The sequence below is a fragment of the Panulirus ornatus genome, chromosome 3 (assembly GCF_036320965.1).
Source record: "Panulirus ornatus isolate Po-2019 chromosome 3, ASM3632096v1, whole genome shotgun sequence".
NCBI classification, from domain to species: domain Eukaryota; kingdom Metazoa; phylum Arthropoda; class Malacostraca; order Decapoda; family Palinuridae; genus Panulirus; species Panulirus ornatus.
In genome coordinates, this window is record NC_092226.1 from 28,581,970 (window position 1) to 28,606,755 (window position 24,786).

A 24,786-nucleotide genomic window follows, 5' to 3' on the forward strand; every position below is an offset into this window, starting at 1 on the left:
ACATTATCTATCCTATTGTTTTAGATTAACATTAGATAGTTTGTAGAGTTACGTTACAGTGTTTGGTTACGCCTTCAGCCGTGCTGATGATTTCTGCCTTCCCTTTCTTACACTAGTGGCTTGAGGAACCCGATGGACTGCATTCACCTGCGCCAGAGGGGAACGCAGACTACCTGCATTTGTTTAGATTTCTGACATCAAGCATTTATGAAGCACTACGATGTCAGACTTCCTCACAAGCCAAGAGAACAGGTGCGACCGTCCTCATTAGATGTCATGCACATGATGTCCTGAGGCTCGACGTACGACCTTCTCTCCAACAAGCGCTTTTTTCCCTCCACTTCCACCACCAGTCATCGGGCGAATTCTTTCGTCGGTAGATTCACTGAGACTGGATTACCTCGTCCCGTCACTGCAGAAAGTTCAATGCAGAATACTGTTGATTTGTAGTCGTGGTGAGGTCCCTGAGTGCCGCGGTAACCTTCACATCCTTCGGCCACCATCACGATTCGTCTGGTTTCTGCTCTTTTAGTCCCCCCCCAAAAAAAAATAAAAAATAAAAAAAAAGAAAATCACAGTTCTTGATGTCCAGTCTTAATATTTAATGAAATATTGTATACTAAGCAGGGTTAGTTCGTGTCTGCTGGCCTCTGCTTGACGTCTGAGAGAAGGGATGGTGAGGAAGGTTGAGGAAGCCAATGTGATAATAGGGTGTCTTAATTTTCTCATTCAGGCATCTGGGGTGTTATGGGACGGTTGGTTTTCGTTGGGGAAACTCAAGAGTGACTGAGTTCGTGGAGCGAGGTTGGCTCCAGCAGTGAGGTGCGTCGTAATTGACGTGTTGCAGCGCCACATGTGATGCATTTGTTTGCTCCGATCTGAATGATCGAGTCATCTGTGTTGTTTCACATTTTCTTTCATCTTCAGATTTAACGTTTGTATTCAGAGTCACCTCACATCTTCCGGGTTGTGACTGCAGTATGAGCAGCCCACTGGCTGGTCTCGTGGCGGACTCTGGAACTTTCCACGCGTTACTTGTTGTCGACCAGGGCGGTGTGGTGACCTTGTCACCGTCCCTAGTGACCCTGTGTGGGAAGACTGGCTGTACCACCGTCCCTGGTGACCCCATATAGGAAGATGGGCTGGACCGCCATCCCTGGTGACCCCATATAGACAAGTGGCTGTACCACCGTCCCTGGTGACCTCTCGTAGGACCATTGGCTGGGCCACTATTCCTGGTGACCTAATGCAGCACGACGGGCTGGCTGGACCAGAATCCCTACTGACCTATTGTGGGACGGGTGGCTGGACCACCGTCTCTGGTGGCCTCATGTAGGACGACTGACTGGCTTGACCTGGTAACACCTGGTTAAGTCTTCGGGGTCTTCACTCCTACAACCAGGGTTAGGCCGAAGCTGTTGGATTTGGTCGTCGGTCGACCAAGCTATAGGCCGCCTCAGCCTTCAGGCTCACATAGCCCCCCCACAGCCAGGCTGGTCTGGTACACGTTATAGGTACTGGTCCAGTGCACTCTTAAACTTCTTGCTCTTTCTGATGGTGGCTGGCATCGTGTTGAAGAGTCTTGGGCCAGGGTGTTTCAGGTGTTCTCTCCCTTTGTCCATATCGCACCTTTGGATTTCAGCGGTAGTATTTTACATTCTACAATTTCTTCCATTCTGTCATGCCAGAGGGATGTTATTGGGAACCATACCTTATATGATTTTCCATATATCGATGGTGATATACCTCTCAAGTCTGCGCTCCAGGGAGTATAGCCTTAGCGGATCCCAGTAATTTAGTTCCTTTACCACGTTCATACGGGCTGTGAAAGATCTCTGATCAATATCTAATTCGGAAATTTCGTCCTGCCTTGTAGGGTGATGTTCGAACGCAATGATATTCAGTTTGTGAAAGAATTTACGCTTTGAATGATATCACTGTTGATGTGTCTTCCCTTGTCTCGAAGTTCCGCAGGATCCACCCTTCCATTCGTCTGCATGAGGCAATTGTCGTTCTTGTATTCTCTGAAGGTTAGGTCGTTAGACATAATTAATCCGAGGTCTGTCCGATATTCTGTGTTGTTTTTTATTTCTTCATTTTTCCTATTTCGGAAGAGTTGAGACTTATTTCCATTGAAAAGGATGTTGTTCTTTTTTTGCCCAGAAGAAGACTTCGTTTATGTCTTTTTGTAGCCTTTCCTCACCTTCATTTATGTGATCATCATATATTTTATCATATCATATATAAAGGATGGAGTGAAACTGTGGCTCGTGTTCGCATCAATGCCAAATATAAGAATGAGGAACAGGAAGGGTGCAAGTAAGTACATTTCCTTGGAGGGAATTAACAGTTGTAATCTGTTGATGTAAAAATGTCGTATATCCATCTCCTAATTTTTCCGATGATTTCCATCTTTCGCATTTTATCTTCTGTGACGACCTGGTCACACTTGTCAGATGTTTTTGCAAAGTCTTTGTAAATCACCTCAGCATTTTCTTTGTTTTCCAGGAGTTCAGCCATCTCATCATAGTGGTCAAGCGACTAGGAGAGGCAAGATCTTCCCTCCCTGAAACCATGTTGTCCTGGATTATGTACATTGATCTCCTCTTACGAATCTTTCGATGATTTGAATGATGTGAGATGTTAATGCTGTTGGTCGATAGTTTTGGGGACTTCTTTGATCCCACTTCCAGAGGACATTTTAGCGTACGTGTTGAGGGTGTTTTGCATCTCTTTATTCAGACTGAGTTCCATGAGTGAGTCGGGCCTGGGGGCTGAGTGCATGGTCATGCTCTCAAATGGCTCTCTCGAAGTCTTGTGTTGATGTGGTGATATCTGGTATGTGTACACTTGGGGGAATTACTGTTCAGGAAGAAGTCTGTAGGGTTATATTTATTTAATGTAGTTTTTCGCTCACTCATTACCGGTTCATATTACCCATCTAGAGCCTCATTCATCTCCTGGCAGTCGTCTGTAAAAATACTTTTTCTATTTCAAGTAGGCCGGTGGAGTTTATGGTGATGGATTTGCGTTCAGCATGTGATGAAAAGTATTTTCGCTCGAGCATTGTCTCTGGTGATCCCATGTATCACGACTGACTTGATCCCCCTCCCTGCCTGGTGACCCCATGTGGCACTACGAGCCGGACCACCGTCCAGGGTGACCTCATGTGGCACTACGAGCCGGACCACCGTCCAGGGTGACCCCATGTGGGACGACTGGCTGGGTCCAGTGTTCCTGAGGGTCTCCTATGGAACGAGTGTCTGGACCACCATCCCTGGTGACCCCTTGTGGCACGACTGGCTCTTCCACCATGAAGGTGCAAGGTGTGCACGGGATCGAGTGAATCAGAACGGTTTGTTATACAACGGAATTCAAACAGCAACAGACCATTGAGTCTTAGAGAGGCTATTTGTGATAGTGGTAGAAAAGAAACGTATGGATCACTGTGGTAGGAACAGAAAGACATACAGAATTTTTTTTTTTAAGAGGAAGACTTGTATATGTAAACTTATCGTGTAGCTCTTGGAACTGAAGCGAAATATTGACCAAGTTTATGCTTCAACGTATCTATGGTACAGAGAGCACCGTTCCGTCAATGGACTGAACCAAGGCATGTGAATAGGCCAGGTGAAACCATGGAAAGGTCTGTGGGGCCTGGATGTGGATAGCTAGAGAATGGGTATGGGCAAATGCAGTGTCTTCATCTGTTCATGGCGCTACCTCTCTAACCCAGGAAACAGTGGATATATATATATATATATATATATATATATATATATATATATATATATATATATATATATATATATATATAATGATACAGTTGAGGGTATAACTAGGGGACATGGGGTTTTGGTGAGATGAATAGAAATGATGTATAGCTTGTGGAGTTGTGTGCTGCAAAAGGACTGGTGATTGAGAATGCCTGGATTAGGACGAGGGACATAATAAGTACACGTGGGTGAACAGGAAAGATGATCGGCGGGCAAAAGAGAAACCTTAGGTTGTGAATGTGTGGATTGCCTGAGGCTAGGGTGAATATTTGTAAGAGTTTTCGGAAAAGAGGAAACGATACGAGTGAGAAGATGATGGTGAAAGTAAGGGAGCCTGGAAACGTGTGAAGAAATACCAGGAGAGATTGGGTGGACAGTGGTAAAAGGTCAGAGTAAACGAAGCAAGGGCAATGGGAGAGGAATGGGAGGTATTAAGGGAAGCAGTGATGGCATGTGCAAGACATGCGGAAGGTGGTAGGTGTGTAGGTGAGGAAGGTTGGTGAGTGGTAGGATGAAGTAAAGTAGCCATTGGGAGAGAAAAGAGAGGCGTTTGGGCGGTACTTACAGGGAAGGAGAGAGAATGATAGGGGATGTACAAGAAAAAGCGACAAGAGGCCAAGAAGAAGGTGTAGGGGTTGAAAAAGAGGGCAAATGAGAGTCAAAGTGAGCGATTATCAGTAAACTTTAGGGAGAATAAGATGTTTTGGGAAGAGGTTATTAGTATGAGAAAAACAAGAGGACAAATGGGAACTTCAGTTAAAGGGGGAAATGGGGAAGTGATAACAGGTAGTGATGACATGAAAGGAGATGGAGAGAATATTTTGAAGGTTTGTTGAGTGTGTTTAATGATAGGGTGGCAGGTGCAGGGTGTTTGGGTCGGGATGGTATGCTAAGTGGTAGTGTCGTGAAAAGTGGTTTGAAGGAAGAAAAGGTGGTGAAAGCCTTACTTAAGATGAAAAGTGCAAGGCTGCAGGAGTGGATGGTATTGCAGTTAAATTTCTTAAGACAGGGGATGACTGTGTGGTTGATTGGTTTGTTAGGACTTTCAGTGCTTGTTGGATCATTGTTTGGTGCCTGTGGATTGGTGGAAGGTCTTACGAATATTTGATGTAGGAAGAAAGCTGCTAGAAGCAGTGAGAAGTTTTTTCTTTTCTTTATAGAGGATGTAAGGCGTGTGTACGAGTAGGAGGAGAGGAGAGTGAGGGTCTTCAGGTCTGCGGCAGGTGTATGTGATGTTACCATGGTTGTATGATTTGTTGATGGATGGGGTGGTAAGGGAGATAAATGCAATAGTCTTGGAGAAAGGGACGAGTATGCAGTCTGAAAGAGATGAGGTATTGTGGGGAGTCAGTTGTTGTTTGCTGATGATGCAGCACTTGTGGCACATTCGAGTGTGAAGTTGCAGAAGTTGGTGACTGAATTTGGAAGAGTGTGTGAAAGGAGGAAGTTGAGGGTGAATGTGAACAAAAGCAAAATTATTAAGTTTAGCAGGGAAGAGGAACAGTTTAGTTTGGATGTGAGTTTGAAGGGAAAAAATATTTGGAAGAAATGAAGTGCTTTAGATAGCTAGGAGTGGATATGTCAGCGAATAGAATCATGGAATTTATAGTGAGTCATAGGGTAGGTAAGGGGCCGAATAGTGAGTCATAGGGTAGGTAAGGGGCCGAATAGTAAGTCATAGGGTAGGTAAGGGGCCGAATAGTGAGTCATAGGGTAGGTAAGGGGCCGAATAGTGAGTCATAGGGTAGGTAAGGGGCCGAAGGCTCTGGGAACATAATGAAGTATGTGGAAAAAGAGTTCGTTACCTGGGAAGGCAAAAACGATTATTTGGTATAGTAGCTCCATCGATGTTGTATGAATGCGAGGCATGGCCAATAGATGAGGATGTGCGGAGGAGGGTGGATGTGTTTGAAAACAATATGCGGTGTGAGGTGGTTTGATCGAGTAAGTCATACCAAGGTTAGAGAGAGGTTAGGTAGTAAGAATAGTGTGGTTGAGAAGGCTAAAGAAGATTTGCTGAAATGGTTTCGACATATGGAGACAGTGAGTGAGGGATGGTTGACAGAGAAGATGTGTCAAATGTGGAGGGTGAAAGAAGGGAGAGACCAAATTGGACATGAAAGGATGGATTGAAAAATATCTTGAATGACTTGGGCCTGAACGTGCAGGAGGGTTAAAGGCGTGCACAGGATAGAGTGAACTGGAACGATGTTGTATACAGGGGTCGAAGTGCTGTCAGTGGAGTGAACCAGAGCATATAAAGCGGCCGTGGAAAACTATGGAAAGGTCTGTGGGGTCTGTGTTTTGGGAGCAGCTGAGTGAGTTCGTCAGCAGTTGTGTCGCTAGACATCGGATGATAGTGATGGTGATTTAAATGAGAGAGTGAGTAACATAACAGTTTAGGGCATAATTTGGAATCATGGGGTACTCAGGAAGGTGAATAGCAATGGTGAACAGCTTGTGCAGCAATGTTCTCGTAAAGAACTGGTGAGAATGAATACCTGGTTTAAAACGAAGGGCATACATAAGCAAACGTGAGTGAGTAGGAAGGATGTTAAGAGAGTTATTGGATTACATACTAACTAATGGGCGTGCGAAAGAGAGACTCTTGAATGTGAACGTGCTGAGAAGGGCATCTGGTGGGATGTCTGAGGCGAGGGTGAAGGTTAGGGGGTTTTCAGAAAAGAGGAAACAGTATAAATGAGAAGGGACTGGTAAGAGTAATTGAGCATGGAAAAGAGACGTGTGTAAAGAAATGCCAGGAGAGATTAGGTATTGAATGGCAAAAGGTGACTGTAAACGAAGCATTTGGAGTGGAGGAGGAATGTGAGATATTCAGGGAAGCAGTGCTGGCATGTGGAAGAGAAGTGTGTGGCATGTGGAAACATCTTATTCTCCCAGAGGTTTACTGATAATCGCTTACCTCAGCTCTTGTTTGCCCTTCTTTCTACTCCTGTGCCTTCCTCTTGACCTTTTGCCGCCTTTTTCTTTCACATCTTCCATTCATTTGCGTTCCCTTCCTGTAAGTGCAGCCCATATACCTCTCTTTTCCTTTTCACTAGCAACTTTGCTTCGTCATCTCATCACTCACTACCCTTTCTCGCCTGCCCACTCCCACCCGCATGCCCACCTCCCACCCGCATGCCACACACTTCTCTTTCACGTGCCAGCGTTGCTTCCCTTGATATCTCTCATTATTCCTCCTCCACTCCCATTGTTTCGTTTACTCTCACCTTCTGTCATTGTACATCCAATACCTCCTGGTACTTCTTCTCACGCGTCTTTTTTCCACGATCACTTTCACACCCCTTTTCTCACTCACATTGTTTCCTCTGTCCCATTAATCCCCTATATATCCTCACCCTTTCCTCCACCAGGTAATGGTCAGATATACTATTGGGTGCCTTTCTAAACACATTCATATCGAAGTGTCTCCCTTTCACGCCTGTCAATTAATATGTAATCCAGAAATGCCCTCAGACGTTTTCCTTCCTACCCACCCACGTATACTTACGTATGTCCCTCCTTTTAAACCAGTTATTCCTAATCACTAATCTTTTTTCAACACACAACTCCACAAGCTGTTCACCATAACGATTTACCCAACTGAATACCTCATATCGCCCAATTATAACATCATTTGCCGCATTACTCTCTCTCTCTCTCTCTCTCTCTCTCTCTCTCTCTCTCTCTCTCTCTCTCTCTCTCTCTCTCTCTCTCTCTCTCTCTCTCTCTCTCTCTCTCAAATCAATCATCACCAATACTCGATCTCTAGCATCAAAACTGCTGACACACTCGCTCAGCTGCTCTGAAAACATTTGCCTGTCATCACCCTCCTTCGCAACCCACTTAGATTTTTACACGAAATCAGGCTGGAGTTCACTTCCCTACACTTCACACGCTCCGACAATTCCTGCTTGATCAGGATCGCTACCCCTTCCTTAGCTTTTACCTTTACATCAACCCCTAATTTCACCTCTAGGACACTCCCAAAACATTCTTCACCTTCACCCTTGAGCTTTATTAAGATCAGAGACAGAACATCCAGGTTGCTTTCCTCAAGTATACTACCTGTCTTTCCAGTCTTCTCATCTTGGTATATCCACGCATATTTAGACATCCCAGCCTGAGCCTGCGAGGAGGATGAGCACTCCGCGCTTGGTTCCTTCTTTTAGAAATTGTATTACCAAGAGGTGAAGGGGCCGTAACCAGCCTCAAGCTCCGCTCCTCTTAAGTTGCCTTCTGTGACACCCATGAAATACGGTGGTAGGATTCTTTTTCCTCTACCCAGTTATATATATATATATATATATATATATATATATATATATATATATATATATATATATATTTTTTTTTTTTTTTTTTTTTTTTTTTTTTCGCTGTCTTCCGCGTTAGCGAGGTAGCGCAAGGAAACAACGAATGGCCCAACCCACCCACATACACATGTTTATACATACACGTCCGCACACGCACATATACATACCTATACATTTCAACGTATACATATATGTACATAGATATATGCATATATACACATGTACATAATTCATGCTTGCTGCCTTTATTCATTCCCTTCGCCACCCCGCCACACATAAAATGACACCCCCTTCCCCACGCACGCGCGCGTGGTAGCGCTAGGAAAAGACAACAAAGGCCACATGCGTTCACACTCAGACTCTAGCTGTGTAATGCACCGAAACACAGCTCCCTTTCCATGTCCAGGCCCCACTGAACTTTCCATGGTTTACCCCAGACGATTCACATGCCCTGGTTCAATCCATTGACAGCACGTCGACCCCGGTATACCACATCGTTCCGGTTCACTCTATTCCTTGCACACCTTTCACCCTCCTGCATGTTCAGGCCCCGATCACTCAAAATCTTTTTCACTCCATCCTTTCACCTCTAATTTGGTCTCCCATATATATATATATATATATATATATATATATATATATATATATATATATATATATTCTTTCTTTCAAACTATTCGCCATTTCCCCGCATTAGCGAGGTAGCGTTAGGAACAGAGGACTGGGCCTTTGAGGGAATATCCTCACCTGGCCCCCTTCTCTGTCCCTTCTTTTGGAAAATTAAAAAAGAAAAAAGAAAAAAAAAAGACAAAAAGAGAGGGGAGGATTTCCAGCCCCCCGCTCCCTCCCCTTTAGTCGCCTTCTACGACACGCAGGGAATACGTGGGAAGTATTCTTTCTCCCCTATCCCCAGGGATGGTATATATATATATATATATATATATATATATATATATATATATATATATATATATATATATATATATATATTCCCTGCGTGTCGTAGAAGGCGACTAAAAGGGGAGGGAGCGGGAGGCTGGAAATCCTCCCCTCTCGTTTTTTTTTTTTAATTTTCCAAAAGAAGGAACAGAGGGGGGCCAGGTGAGGATATTCCACAAAGGCCCAGTCCTCTGTTCTTAACGCTACCTTGCTAACGCGGGAAATGGCGAATAGTTAAAAAAAAAAAAAAAAAAATATATATATATATATATATATATATATATATATATATATATATATATATATATATATATATATATTCTCTCTGCATGTTTTTCGTCGTTTCCCGCGTTAGTGAGTTGGCGCCAGGATCAGACGAAGAAAGGCCTAATTAGCTCACATCCATTCTCTTGCTGTCATTTGCAATACACCGAAACCACATCTCCCCATCCACAACCAGGCCCTTTACATGGTTTCACCTACCTGCTTCATATGCCTTTTTTCAGTTCATTGGCTGCACGTCACCAGTATACCAAATTGCTCCAGTTTATTCTATCCCCTGCACGCCTTTCGCCCTCCTGCATCTTCAGGACCCCAGCACTCAAAATATTTATCGCTCCATCCTTCCACCTCCAAATTGGTCTTCCCCTTCTTGTCCCCTCCACTTCTGACTTATGTACCCTGTTAGCCATCCTCTCCTTGCTTATGCTGTCCATATTTCCCAAACATTTCAACGCACCATTTTCAGCTCTCTCATTCATACTTCTCTTACTACAGTATCTCACTCTTACCCTATCACACCTTATTTGATCAACCCTCTTCATACCACATATCATCCTCAGGCACTTCATATCCATCACTTCTCCCTCATTGTGTTTTTTTTCTAAGGCTTACGCCTGTTACCCTTGTGGTGTCGATGGAGCTGCTATACCATCAAACATACCCATCACTGCCCTTGAAGACAGTGACGTCTCTAACCATACACCCCTCAGTGCACCAAGAGCCTTTGCCTCCTCACCCATCCTATGGCTCGCTGCTGCTCCCATGGTTCCATTTGTTGATTGCTTAGTTAGGATATTAAATGTACGTATGACTCATAGTAAGGTGCCTGAGGGCTTGCATAGTGCCAGTATAGTGCCACTGTGTAAAGGTAGGGGGACAAAGGCAAAATCAAATGTTTGAATACAGAGATATACGTTTGCTGAGTGTGTTTGGTAAGTTATTTGTGAGAGTATTGATTGAGAGGGAGGAACAGTGTGGCTTCAGGAGCAGCATGGCGTGTGTGGATCAGGTGTCTGCTTTTGAAAATGTGTGGAATATGTGATTAGAGAAAGAGGAGGATTTGTAGTTGGCATATATGAGAGGGTTAATTGAGATGCTTTGTGTAGGGTGTTACGAAGGTATGGTGTGGGAGGAAAGCTGCAAAGAGCAGTGACAGATTTTTTGTGCGAGTAGGAAGAGAAGATGGTGGGTGTTCAAGGCGATGGTGCGCCTGCGGAAGGGGTTTATCATGTCCACATGGCTGTTTAATGTGTAAAAGGCGCGCACGGCTAAGAGTAAATTGGAACGATGTGATATACAGGGGTCGACGTGCTGTTAAGGGACTGAGTCTGGACAATGATAGCGTCTGGGGTAAACCATGGAAAAGCATGTGAGGCCTGGCTATGGATAGGGAGCTGTGGTTTCGGGGCATTACACATGACAGCTAGTGAATGGATGTGAGTGAATCCTGCCTTTCTTCGACTCTTTCTGGCGCTCCCTCGCTAGGTATTATTTTCATTATCATTTTTATCATCATTATTATTATTATATTATTATTATTATCATTATTATTATTATTATTATCATTATTGTTATTATTATTATTATTATTATCATTATTATTATTATTATTATTATTATTATTATTATTATTATTATTATTATCATTATTCATATTATTGTTATTATTATAATCATAATACCAGGACTCCTAGTATGGGGCTCCTGCAATTTTAAGAATGTGTTCCAATCACAAGCAGGAGTAAACGCTGAGCATCATTTGGAGTGAGAAGTTCCTCGAGGACTCTGTACCGGTATTGTACTACATCTCGTCCTTTGCCAAAGATGCGACCCTCTCTCAAGGTGACGTTTCACTGGTGGTGTAACCAGAAACAGGCACAGTCTAGCCCCTCCGAGCCCCGCCCTAACCTTGGCCTTGTGATCTATCTAGAGAGCAGCAGGTACATGTATTCATGTGCCAGTTATGGACAAGCAACAAGATGGCAGAAATTCTTTTCGTCTTACTCCACACTTAAGTTTACTTTTTATACGACTCTTTTTGAAGGCATATACGAGGTAAACTGATAGTATTATAGTGTTCTACATAACATCAGGACGTCAGGTCTTGTGTTGCTGATGTGACCTACCAAGGCAGCAGACCTAAGGGTACTAGGTGTGACCCCTAAGGCAGCAGACCTAGTGTTGCTGATGTGACCTCCTAAGGCAGCAGACCTAAGGGTACTAGTGTGACCTCCTATGGCAATAGACATGGTGTTGTTGATGTGACCTCCCAATGCAGCAGACCTGAGGTTGCAGTGGTAGAGCCAACCAGGCAGCTAGTGTGACCTACAAAGGCAGAGTACCTAGTACATTTAGGGTGACCTCCACAGGCAGCGGACCTGATGCTGCTGGTGTGACCTCGCTGAAGCAGATTTGTTGTTACTAGTGTGACCTTTCCAGGCACCAGGATTGATGCACCTAATTTGACTTCAGTAGGTAGTAGGTCTGGTGGTGCTAGTGTGACCTCCCAGACTGCAGACTTGGTGCAGCGAGTGTGACCTCATGGGCAGCTAGTATGATTTCTCTCGTCAGCAGCCCTGGTGCAGCTAATTGGACCTCCCCAAAAGCATACTTGGTTCATCGCGTGTGACTTCCCCAGCACAAGGAGACTTAGTGCAGCTAGTGTGACCTCCCCAGGCAGCTTGTGTGATTTCCTCAAGTAGTAAACCTGTGGCAGCTAGTGTGACCTCCCTAAGAAGCAGACCTAGTTCAGATAGTATGACCTCACCAGATAGCAGACCTGCTGCAGCAGTTGTGACCTCCTCCTCTAGCAGAAGGACCGGTTCAGGTAGTGTGACCCACACAGCCAGGAAACCCGGTGCAACTAGTGTGACATCACTGATGTCACACCTGGTGTAGGAGATGTCAACTCTCAGCAAGCACCTTTGGTGTGGCTTGTATGACCTCCCAAGGCAGCAAGTACAACCGGTGCGGCCACTGTGACCTCGAGGGAGCAGAACTGGTACATTTTAGTGTGACTTTCCCGGGCAACAGACCTGGTGAGACCAGTGCGACCTCCCCAGCAGATGACCTGGTACAACTAGCGTAACTTTCACTGGCAGTAGAACGAGAGCAGCTAGTGTGACCTTTCCCAGCAGCAGGACTGGCGTGGCTAGTGTGACCTTTCCCAGCAGCAGGCCTGGCGTGGCTAGTGTGACTAGTGTGACCTTTCCCTGCAGCAGGCCTGGCGTAGCTAGTTTGACCTCTCCAAGTAGCAGATCTGATGCAGCAAGTGTGACCTCCCAGGTCAGATCTGATGCAGCAAGTGTGGCCTCCCAGGTCAGATCTGATGTATCAAGTGTGACCAACTAGGACGACCCATTCCTGAACAACAGACCTGGTGTAGTCAGTGTGACCTCCCAGGCATCGCTTGTGTGACCTCGACCAACAAACCTTGTGCAGCTAGTGTGACCTCCCCAGGCAGCAGAGGCAGTGTAGCTAGTGTGACGACTGCAAACAGTGGACACAGTGCAGATAATATGACCTCTCAGGCAGCACACTTATTTCAGCCAGTGTGACCTCCCCATGCAGCTCACTTGCTGCAGCTAGTGTGACCTCCCCATGCAGCTCACTTGCTGCAGCTAGTGTGACCTCCCCATGCAGCTCACTTGCTGCAGCTAGTGTGACCTCCCCATGCAACCCACTTGCTGCAGCTAGTGTGACCGTACAACAGGCATCATCTGGTGGTCACAGCCATTCGATTTATACAGCACTCACTCTAACCATTACTCTGCTGTCTGTGTAGTGAGTAATAGATTCACGAGTTTACTCATGGCTTCATGTTTTAAGGATCTCCGTGACGTCATCATCATGTGACAGCCTTTATGCCCATAAAAACGCCCCAGGAAGCCTTGGTATTTGATGTGATGATGGAAGTGATGTTTTTACTGATAGACCCGAGAGAGGGAGTGACGCAGCAACGTCCACGCCTGACCTATGGTGCGCCAGGACGCGGACGACCAACAGACCCAGCGAACACCTTGGCTTGGGATGATTTTAATCTGCACGCTCCAGTTACTCAGGTGTATAACAGTCAGCCTCATCTAACATGAAAAGAATTCTATATAAGCCACAGTCATTTGAAATCGGATAATGAATAGAAAATAATTAAGTTAGATGACAGTTGTCTTCGATTATCAAATGTGTATTTAGCGAATATCAAACCAGCGGGCTTAAATTGCTTAGGTCTATTTCCTGAATTTTGAGGAAATTAATCATATTGCCGAAATTTTGAAATAAAATTTTTATTATTTTCAGAAAATATTTTCACGATTAAGAAACAAGTAAATCATCATATTTAATCCAAACCAAACTTAATGTTTGGCACATTTCCTTTATAAACAAGATGGATGATGAAGGATGGAGTACTGGCGAGCCAGTACTAAGGTTATGATCATCATCATCAGTCTGTGCCTTATGATGTCTGTCTCGAAATCCTAAAATCATAAGAAAATTAATAAACAACCTCACTTGGTGCACAGCTGGTACACCATACGTTCCGCTGAAGTTAAATGATTTGGAACCTTGAGGAACGTAACATAGCCAGGGTTAGGTTAGTTAGAGGATTCCAAGCCAGCCTGGAATGGGCCCTGAGCTAGCCTGGTTTACATTCAGGGTATATGAGGTTCCACCTGACGGTCGCAGAAGGTAATGCCGGAATGTATGGAGGAGTCAGCATAGATTAGCAGGTCAGGAGTGTGTGAGGCAGTGGTCATCATAGACTGGCAGGTCAGGAGTGTGTGTGGCACTGGTCATCATAGACTGGCAGGTCAGGAGTGTGTGAGGCAGTGGTCATCATAGACTGGCAGGTCAGGAGTGTGTGAGGCAGTGGTCATCATAGACTGGCAGGTCAGGAGTGTGTGAGGCAGTGGCCATCATAGACTGGCAGGTCAGGAGTGTGTGAGGCAGTGGTCATCATAGACTGGCAGGTCAGGAGTGTGTGAGGCACATAGACTGGCAGGTCAGGAGTGTTTGGAGTAGTGGTCGTCATCATAGACTGGCAGGTCAGGGGCGCTAGACATGTAACATGTACCCTGCACAAGCTGCAGCATCGCTCACTGTCCTCATTCTAGTGTGTGTAGATGCATATGGACTGGTAGGATTGTCAACATACCATCAGTATGATCGTGTATTTTGGATGACTTTGTTGTATTCTAGAGAACTATGTTTGTATGTAGAAGGAGGTGTGGAGAGTTCCTGTTTTTTTAGGGATATTTACACCCGCTGTTTTCTCTCCAGAGCCGGAACTGACGTGTGACCTGTATATATCTTTTACTTTAATTCGAAAGTTTCCACGACACTGGTATGAGAGACTGCTTTATATAAAAGGAAGTTTACGGTTGTAAACTCTATGCCTGTTTACAGTCCTAAACTCTATGCCTGTTTACAGTCGTAAACTCTATGGCTGTTTACAGTCCTAAACTCTATGGATGTTTACAGTCGTAAACTCTATGGTTCTTCACATACTGAGTAAGACAACAGAAGCGACTGACTGCCTGACTCATTGTGTCCGCAAGACATTCCTCGTAGTGGGACTTGCAAGCTTCAGTTTTCAGAACTACACCGTCGATATCATGGTACATTGTGCTGTCATATGTGGCAACTTGAGCGGACACATCCTTGACGTATGTAGGTGAAACAGATAATCCTCACAGCGTAATGAAACTCACTTTCGTTTATCTACAATGTCGTCAAATGTCCGATCAGATTAACCTCCCATTTCGTGGGCTGTAAATATGGCTTAATAGCTTGTCAAGTGTCGGGTCATGAACGCTGACTAAGGTTTGTTGTGGTCGGCCTCAAGCAGCGGCGCTCAGTGGTATTTCCTCGTTGATCATCGTCCGTGGCGACCCTGTGCCCGTGTGCGGCCTCTCATACCACAGCTGGCGGCTCTGGTTCCCGGGAGTCTCTCGTGTGTCTGGTTGATACACCAGATTTATCGACCATTTTTTTTATATACTCATGATATTATACACTGTTCCTGTTTGTGTCTTTGCTCCAGTCCTGTCAGTTTATTTGTGGCGGTAAACAGTAAACAACGGAAGAATAAGAAATGTCCCCGTGTAGCCTCGCTCTGGCCCGGCCGACCGGCGGGAGGCCTTGTGATCCTTGGAGATTACATGTGTCCATATGTCAGGCGGCGGCCTCCACCACCACCTCCACCAGGAACAAAACGTTGGTCGTTGTGCGTTCGACTCGCGTCCGGAATTATGAAACGATTTTCCGACACACGTTCCAAGAACGAGGGGGGAAAAATAATGAGACTGAATCATAAGGTGATTAAATTACTCGTCCACCCAAGCGACTGCTCTCGCAAGCTGTTTCTCTGTGTACCAGCCACGAGGGCTTGGGACGGGCGGTGCGCGTCTGCCAGCTGCTTCCAGGTGTTTCTATGTGGTGACCAGCCACACGAGGGATGACCGTTGTGATGCTCCTTTTCCCCCAGATAACGTTACTAAGGTCTCTGCACTCTCTCATCTTCCCCTCCTCCTGTAATCGATTTAACCTGAGGAGTTAGGTCTACACTCACCTGGGGAGATAAGATTCATTTCCTTGTAGTTTTTCTCTTACTAAAATCTCCTTTCTTCCATAAAGACCATGACTGGAGCCTGCTGGTTTACACGTGCCAAGTTGGCCAGTGCGACAAAAAGTAAGTCACATACAGGTAATGTTGGCAGTCCAATGGTATCTCTCTCTCTCTCTCTCTCTCTCTCTCTCTCTCTCTCTCTCTCTCTCTCTCTCTCTCTCTCTCTCTCTCTCTCTCTCTCTCTTAGGAAACTGGGATTTCCATTAAGAGTATGTTCTTTAAGAATCTTATATTTTTTTTGGGTGGATGGTAAAGGTACAGATACTCTAGAAAAAAAAAAGCAAAATTGGATTGAAGTCGTATGAATAAGTACCATAAATCCGATCGTAATTGCATGACTTGGCTGCCCAAGTTCATGTGTAGCCTATGCTTCCTTCCTCCGTCACACCCAAGTGAACGCCCTGGGGACTGCTCTCCAGTGATCATGTGAATTAACAATTGCTTGCGCCTTCATTCGAGTTTTTTTCTTTTCTTTGAACCCGGCTGTAGGTGCTAGCCTCTTAAATTCAATCCCCGGAACACGCTTGTGTACCATCTACCAGTATGAGTGACCTCCCAAGGCAACAGCCCTGGTGCAACTAGTGTGACTTCCCCTGGCAGCAGACCTGGTGCAACTAGTGTGACCTCCCCAGGCAGAAGACCCCAGGCAGTTAGTGTGCCCTCCCAGGCATCAGACCTAGTGCAGCTAGTGTGACCTCCCCATGCAGCTCACTTGCTGCAGCTAGTGTGACCTCCCCATGCAGCTAACTTGCTGCAGCTAGTGTGACCTCCCCATGCAGCTCACTTGCTGCAGCTAGTGTGACCTCCCCATACAGCTCACTTGCTGCAGCTAGTGTGACCTCCCCATGCAACCCACTTGCTGCAGCTAGTGTGACCGTGCAACAGGCATCATCTGGTGGTCACAGCCATTCGATTTATACAGCATTCACTCTAACCATTACTCTGCTGTCTGTGTAGTGAGTAATGGATTCACAAGTTTACTCATGGCTTCATGTTTTAAGGATCTCCGTGACGTCATCATCATGTGACAGCCTTTATGCCCATAAAAACGCCCCAGGAAGCCTTGGTATTTGATGTGATGATGGAAGTGATGTTTTTACTGATAGACCCGAGAGAGGGAGTGACGCAGCAACGTCCACGCCTGACCTATGGTGCGCCAGGACCCGGTTAATAGTCGGTCTCATTGGACACTTTCGACTGAGGTTGTGACTTGTACCGTGAACGGTCGATGCTCAGTTGTTTTTCCCTCGTATCTGTAAAGATCAGGATAACCCAAGTTTATCAAACATCAAGATCTGATCCGTTGGTTAAGATTTTAATTAGTTCATTTAGTAAAGGTCAGAGGAGCAGACCTAAATTGAAAAAAAAGGTATCGTGTAAACACTTGAAAGGTCACATATTCACTGAATTAACTCTTGATTTATGGTATCAGCTTACACTTTTTTTCAGAATATAATTCACGAAATTCTTTGATAGGACTAGCAAAAAAATAAGTATGCGTTCAAGGCTTTAGGTGAATGTGTCTGGTGAAGACGAGAAGTCGAGACTTTAGTCCTGGTATGAGCTGTTAAGTGTAGGGCGGGAGACACCGACTCCTGGGTCAAGAAGTACGACTAGCAGTGAGCACAGGTTTGGTGAGCCTTGGAGGGCGTAAGGAGGCATCACAGACTTGGTTAGAGTGTTTGGACCACAGTCTAGCGGGTTAAGATGTAACTGGAGTAGCGAATGCAGGTGCCCACAGCAGTGATCCTTAACACACGAACACAGGGCTAGGCTTGCACTTGATCCCATCGCCCTCAAACTCAGGTGACTTGTTGGATTATGTGTCAAGTGACAGACGTGGAGAGGAATGTGGTGAGACGAACTGCTGGTGGGGATGCCTGAGCATTGTTTTGTGGTGGCGAGGGTGAAGGTTTGTAAGAAGCTTGAGGAAAAGAGCAAATGTTATGTGTGGGAGGAAGGAGCCAGTCGCCTACTGTTGTTAAATACGAGTGTGCCAAAAAAGTACTGAATATGAAATTAGATTTGTTGATGACAGTTAGAAAGATCAACTGATTATCTTCACGACAGAAAAATCCTAAAAGCAAATGACTTGTGAATAATGAATGATAACCAGGGTTTAAAGGCAGGTTGAAGGAAGCTACTCTGCTTCTCCAGCATTACTCTGTTCCATGCTGCCTAATTATTCGCGTTACCTGTGCGCCAAGTGTGACGAACTTTGCCTCTGTATTAGTAACCATGTCATAGGGTTTGTATTTAACAACCTAACGTAAAACACATGTATTATGAGGATGATCATATTGTCATCATCCATCTTGACAAACGAGGATGGGAGGGATGGTCACGGATGGAGTGCGTCCCAGCGGAGGTACATTTCTCTCACGTTTCACTACGACCTGCAGAGCAAATGGCGACATAATGAATGGGAAAACCCAAGCTAGTGTGACCTCTGGAGGACGTCACTCTGATGGTATAGTCTTGCTGTGTTGTTTCCTGATTGGCTTGATATGCTATCTGGCTCCGCCCTTTCTCCCCCGCTCGGCCAGACACGTATAGCCACGTTCGCCGTTATGTTTGGAACAACTGATGAATCAACCGCTGTTTGAGGAACGTCCAATGCTTATGTGCGCCGCCTCTAACACCTTTCTTATCCTCATATTCAACGCCCTCCAGGTTAGCCAACTGGCTGACTAAACCACCTTGAAAAACACTAGGATCGATCATTGGCGCCCATCAGAAGAACTCGGCGGATCTGATAAGGTTGAATAATTTTCTTTTTTCTTTTTAATTCAAAGACGGCGAGTGTTGATATGAAGGCCTTGTTAACCAACGGACCAGCGGACTGAGCTATGCGAAAATCGAGGCCGTAGACAGTTAAGTACAACGAGTTTCCAAGGTCTGACTCAGATTACGTGAAAGTCATCTCCATATGTCACCTGCGACCCAGTCGGGTTCAAATGATAATATGAATGTTGACAGCGTAGGAGGTTATCCATGGTTGCACCCCTCCGTGCAGTGCTGATCTGTCTGCAATGAGGAGGTTATGGAAAAGGACGGATTCGTGGCAATCATGAGCGATGATACAACGTTGTGCAGATACGTTGATGGTGAAATACTCCAAAGGGAACATATTCAAAGAAGAGACTAAGACGGACCCACTACCGGGTGTGGATCCTTTCATTTCATGATGTAATATGAATAAAGACGTCTACCATTCTTAGATATCATTCCACGGGAAAGTGACCAGGCCTGTAATTTTTCTGTGAATAGAGAACCAACAAATAAAAGATATCATCATACTCTCACCATCCATTCAAGTGATAGAACAAAGTCGGGAGAAGTGATAGATTTTTCCCTACGGGCGTTACGAATCTGCGGCCGAGGATTCCTAGATGATGAGTTTAGTTGTATTGTTGATGTATTCAGAAGATTTCGTTACTACAAAGGTTTGATATCAAGAGTAAGAGACTTGGCAAAAAGAATACAGGAAGACGCATTAATGAATAAAGAAACTCAGATGGAGAAGCAGTAAGATCTTTAGTGGACACCAGTTCACAGCAGGCACAGAGCATCGACAGAATTCTCCAAGGAACGGGTCTAAGTGCTGTCACCTCAGTGAGTAAAAGGACTGATGAGGCTTAGACAGAGGGTTGAGGAGTAGAATATGTCGAGTATTTTGTACTGAATCCCACGCAATCGTTGCTAACACGCAGGTATAGTGCTGGCAAAAGTGATCACAAAACTGATTTAGATGCAATAAGATTTTGCAGAAGTCGGACAAATAGGGTACGAAAGGCATTAGAGGCAGCTTACATAAGGATAGAAAGTTCCACAAACAAGAACAGTGGGTTTATTCATTTAGCCAAGATAATGATGAAGGTAGGTACACGTGAGCGACTAAGCAGAGGAGAAAGGAGTGTATCAAGCCAATCAGGAAACAACATGTAGACCCCAGCAATGGTACGTCTTCGTGACATCACACTATCTTCTGTTTTTCCGTCATGTTGTCATTGTCTGAAGAAGCTTGTACCGAGAAGTTAAGAGACCCATAACTCTGCTCGGACTTGTTCCTATAACAACCCTTCGTTTCCTTATTGTTTGATACATATAGTTTTTAGAATTATTTGTTCACGTACAGTGAAAGGACTTGTGGCCAGTGATGCCACACACTCCTGTTGTATGAGCAACACAGACCACTCCGCCGGTCACCTAACTCCCTGCAGGCGTCATCACTAGTCATGCTGGCCTGCCATTCGTGGTGACACGTGAATACCACACCAGTTACATGAAATGCTCCATGAATTAGCATATGATTGAGACAGTGATATCACAGAGATCCTCCGGTCAAGAACCATAATTTGGATTTGGAAGTAATGAAGTCAGGTACCTCTTGACTATTGGAGACACTGATATTAGATATCCTTTATAGAAGCATATAAATCCATTCTCTGAGTTGGGATGAAAACAGTTGTGGCGATGAGAGGGTACTGAATTTTCTTCGTGCATATGAATGTGACGACTGGTCTGGGCGCTTAGCACTTCCTGGGAATGTGGTTTTCGCTTGTGAAATGTTACGATTGACGTGCACAAGGAAAGACCCGCCATTCTCTGCCGTTTTCACCGTGGTTGACATGCATATATTTGTAACGGTGTGTAAATACGAAAATATAGATATGCTAAGGTAACAAATTAATAACATACAGTGTAATCATATACAGTGTAATGATATATATTGATCGCCTCGTGTACTTCTGCCGGTGTCATCTTTCAGTACCATTATTTTTCTCTGTAAATTTGTAAGATATACGTTTAACATGATTATTTAGAGCTACGTTTCTGTTCTAAAGGTAATATTTAGGACTGAGAGTGTAGTTTGCGGTGGGAGACGCACCATATGTGTAACCCTACAAAACTTGCCTCAACACAGTTCACACTAACAACAAATATGTTCCTGCGGATCAGGAAGTTTTTCTTCGACTACTGATATTACTTTGTCTCAACCTGGACTTGTGTAGTATTTACGAGTCTTTTGAGCGCTGTTTTTGCTTCACTGTTGGGCGAGCTTATTTTGATTTTCATAGGGCGATATTACAATGTCTCCTATTTATTGTACTTAAGATAATGCGCCACTCTCTCATCAACCAAAGCTGCACAGATCTGTTTTTACTTTGCATTGTATTTTGCTTATCATATTGATATCCTATGATAATTTATGATAATAAAAGCCTAGTATTGGCATGTACAACGACAAATCGTTCGCACGTAAACCACGTAGCAGTGGAGTATGGTGGGCGTGTGCCTTGTGCTGGTACTTGTGGGTCCAGAGATCAACAATTACCTGAAGCCATAGTAGTTCAGTCGCGCTTCTCTCGTTGTTGTGGTAGAGGGACTCCCATGTTGCCGCGAATAAAATGCTTTGTTGAATGGTTCCTCCTGTGAACAGCATACAGAATATTGGAACGTCTTCCACTATAGAAAATTACAAAGGTCTTAATCTAAGTCAGGAAATGCAGTTTTTCAGACTGAAGTTAGTCGGCCATATTGTTAATCGTGTCATTTGTTTCGGGTGTCTAGCATTACTCCTCCGATATTAATATTGATTAATGTTCTGCTTTTAGTTTCATCTTCAATAAGTAATTTTATGAAATGGATATGAGAACTACAGAAAAACAAGTTTCAGAATAACAGAAAATCTATGACAGATTGATAGCATTGGTAACACTGCTGAGGTTTGTTTTCCCAGTGAGCTAGGTACGGTGGAACCGTAAACAGGTCTCCTGGTCGTGGCGAGGATACATTATGGTCGAATGAAACTTTGTGTACTTCCCATAATGTTAACAGTTGTTAGTGACGGCGAAATTGAATGATAGGGCAGTGAAAAAGACATTAACATGATGGTAGTGCTTTATTAGGACACGGAAAAGATAATGTGCCGTCAGAGTACGCGAAGACCGAATAACATTTGAGTTAATGACTCGGATGATGGAAAAATAATAATGATCCTCATTATGAAAATTTTGTCCAGTGCTACCAATATGATGCTGACGACATGGATTGTGTTGGTACTGTGTTGCTGCAAGTCAAGCCTATCAGGTGAGCTGTTGTGATGTTCAGAAGTTAGACAACACTGTAGAATGCATGGGTTTTGTGTACTTCCTAAGATGAATTATTTTCATGTAGTTGTATGCAACCCAAAACTACGAGATCAAACTATTGTGCTACCTGTATCACGATTTTTAGTACCATAGGCTTCAGCGTTCATATATATATATATATATATATATATATATATATATATATATATATATATATATATATATATATATATATATTTATATATATATATATATATATATATATATATATATTTTTTTTTTTTTTTTTTTTTTTTTTTTTTTTTTTTTATACTTTGTCGCTGTCTCCCGCGCTTGCGAGGTAGCGCAAGGAAACAGACGAAAGAAATGGCCCAACCCCCCCCCATACACATGTACATACACACGTCCACACACGCAAATATACATACCTACACAGCTTTCCATGGTTTACCCCAGACGCTTCACATGCCTTGATTCACTCCACTGACAGCAAGTCAACCCCTGTATACCACATCGCTCCAATTCACTCTATTCCTTGCCCTCCTTTCACCCTCCTGCATGTTCAGGCCCCGATCACACAAAATCTTTTTCACTCCATCTTTCCACCTCCAATTTGGTCTCCCTCTTCTCCTCGTTCCCTCCACCTCCGACACATATATCCTCTTGGTCAATCTTTCCTCACTCATTCTCTCCATGTGCCCAAACCATTTCAAAACACCCTCTTCTGCTCTCTCAACCACGCTCTTTTTATTTCCACACATCTCTCTTACCCTTACGTTACTTACTCGATCAAACCACCTCACACCACACATTGTCCTCAAACATCTCATTTCCAGCACATCCATCCTCCTGCGCACAACTCTATCCATAGCCCACGCCTCGCAACCATACAACATTGTTGGAACCACTATTCCTTCAAACATACCCATTTTTGCTTTCCGAGATAATGTTCTCGACTTCCACACATTTTTCAAGGCTCCCAAAATTTTCGCCCCCTCCCCCACCCTATGATCCACTTCCGCTTCCATGGTTCCATCCGCTGACAGATCCACTCCCAGATATCTAAAACACTTCACTTCCTCCAGTTTTTCTCCATTCAAACTCACCTCCCAATTGACTTGACCCTCAACCCTACTGTACCTAATAACCTTGCTCTTATTCACATTTACTCTTAACTTTCTTCTTCCACACACTTTCCCAAACTCAGTCACCAGCTTCTGCAGTTTCTCACATGAATCAGCCACCAGCGCTGTATCATCAGCGAACAACAACTGACTCACTTCCCGAGCTCTCTCATCCCCAACAGACTTCATATCCCTGGGGATAGGGGATTAAGAATACTTCCCACGTATTCCCTGCGTGTCGTAGAGGGCGACTAAAAGGGGAGGGAGCGGGGGGCTGGAAATCCTCCCCTCTCGTTTTTTTTTTTTTTAATTTTCCAAAAGAGGGAACAGAGGGGGCCAGGTGAGGATATTCCAAAAAAGGCCCAGTCCTCTGTTCTTAACGCTACCTCGCTAACGCGGGAAATGGCGAATAGTTTAAAAGAAAAGAAAAGAAATATATATATATATATATATATATATATATATATATATATATATATATATATATATATATATATTAGTATTAGTATTATTATACTTTGTCGCTCTCTCCCGCGTTAGCGAGGTAGCGCAAGGAAACAGACGAAAGAATGGCCCAACCCACCCACATACACATGTATATCCATACACGTCCACACACGCACACATACATACCTATATATCTCAACGTGTACATATATATACACACAGAGACATATACATGTATACACATATACATAATTCATACTGTCTGCCCTTATTCATTCCTGTCACCACCCCGCCACACATGAAATAGCAACCCCCTCCCCTCGCATGTTCGTGAGGTAGCGCTAGGAAAAGACAACAAAGGCCACATTCATTCACACTCAGTCTCTAGCTGTCATGTATAATGCACCAAAACCACAGCTCCCTTTCCACATCCAGGCCCTACAGAACTTTCCATGGTTTACCCCAGACGCTTCACATGCCCTGGTTCAATTCATTGACAGTACGTCGACCCCGGTATACCACATCGTTCCAATTCGCCTTTCACCCTCCTGCATGTTCAGGCCCCGATCACTCAAAATCTTTTTCACTCCATCTTTCCCCTCCAGTTTGGTCTCCCACTTCTCGTTCCCTCCACCTCTAACACGTATATCCTCTTTGTCAGTCTTTCCTCACTCATTCTCTCCATGTGACCAAACCATTTCAAAACACCCTATTCTGCTCTCTCAATCACACTCTTTTTATCACCATACATCTCTCTTACCCTTTCATCAATTACTCGATCAAATCACCTCACACCACATATTGTCCTCAAACATCTCATTTCCAGCACATCCACCCTCTTCCGCACAACTCTGTCTATAGCCCACGCCTCGCAACCATATATCATTGTTGAAACCACTATTTCTTCAAACATACCCATGTTTGCTTTCCAAGATAACGTTCTCGACTTCTACACATTCTTCAACGCTCCCAAAACTTTCGCCCCCTCCCCCACCCTATGATTCACTTCCGCTTCCATGGATCCATCCGCTGCCAAATCCACTCCCAGATATCTAAAACACTTAACTTCCTTCAGTTTTTTTTTTTATATTTAAACTTACCTCCCAGTTGACTTGTCCCTCAACCCTACTGTACCTAATAACCTTGCTCTTATTCACATTTACTCTCAGCTTTCTTCTT

General features: G+C 44.3%; 1 protein-coding gene across 2 annotated transcripts in view; it reads left to right on the forward strand.

Moving 5' to 3' along the window:
- LOC139761658 (cell adhesion molecule DSCAM-like) overlaps nucleotides 1-24,786 on the forward strand; it is a 123,750-nt gene that overhangs the window by 35,329 nt on the left and 63,635 nt on the right. Inside the window, exon 1 of one of the 2 annotated variants that reach the window (XM_071685976.1) lies at nucleotides 21,705-22,034. The exons of the other annotated variant lie outside the window; for it this stretch is intronic. Coding sequence (XP_071542077.1) covers nucleotides 21,938-22,034 — 97 coding nt within the window. The 5' untranslated portion in view covers nucleotides 21,705-21,937. Of the gene's footprint in view, nucleotides 1-21,704; nucleotides 22,035-24,786 lie in introns of those variants that run through there. 2 annotated transcript variants of the gene reach the window in all.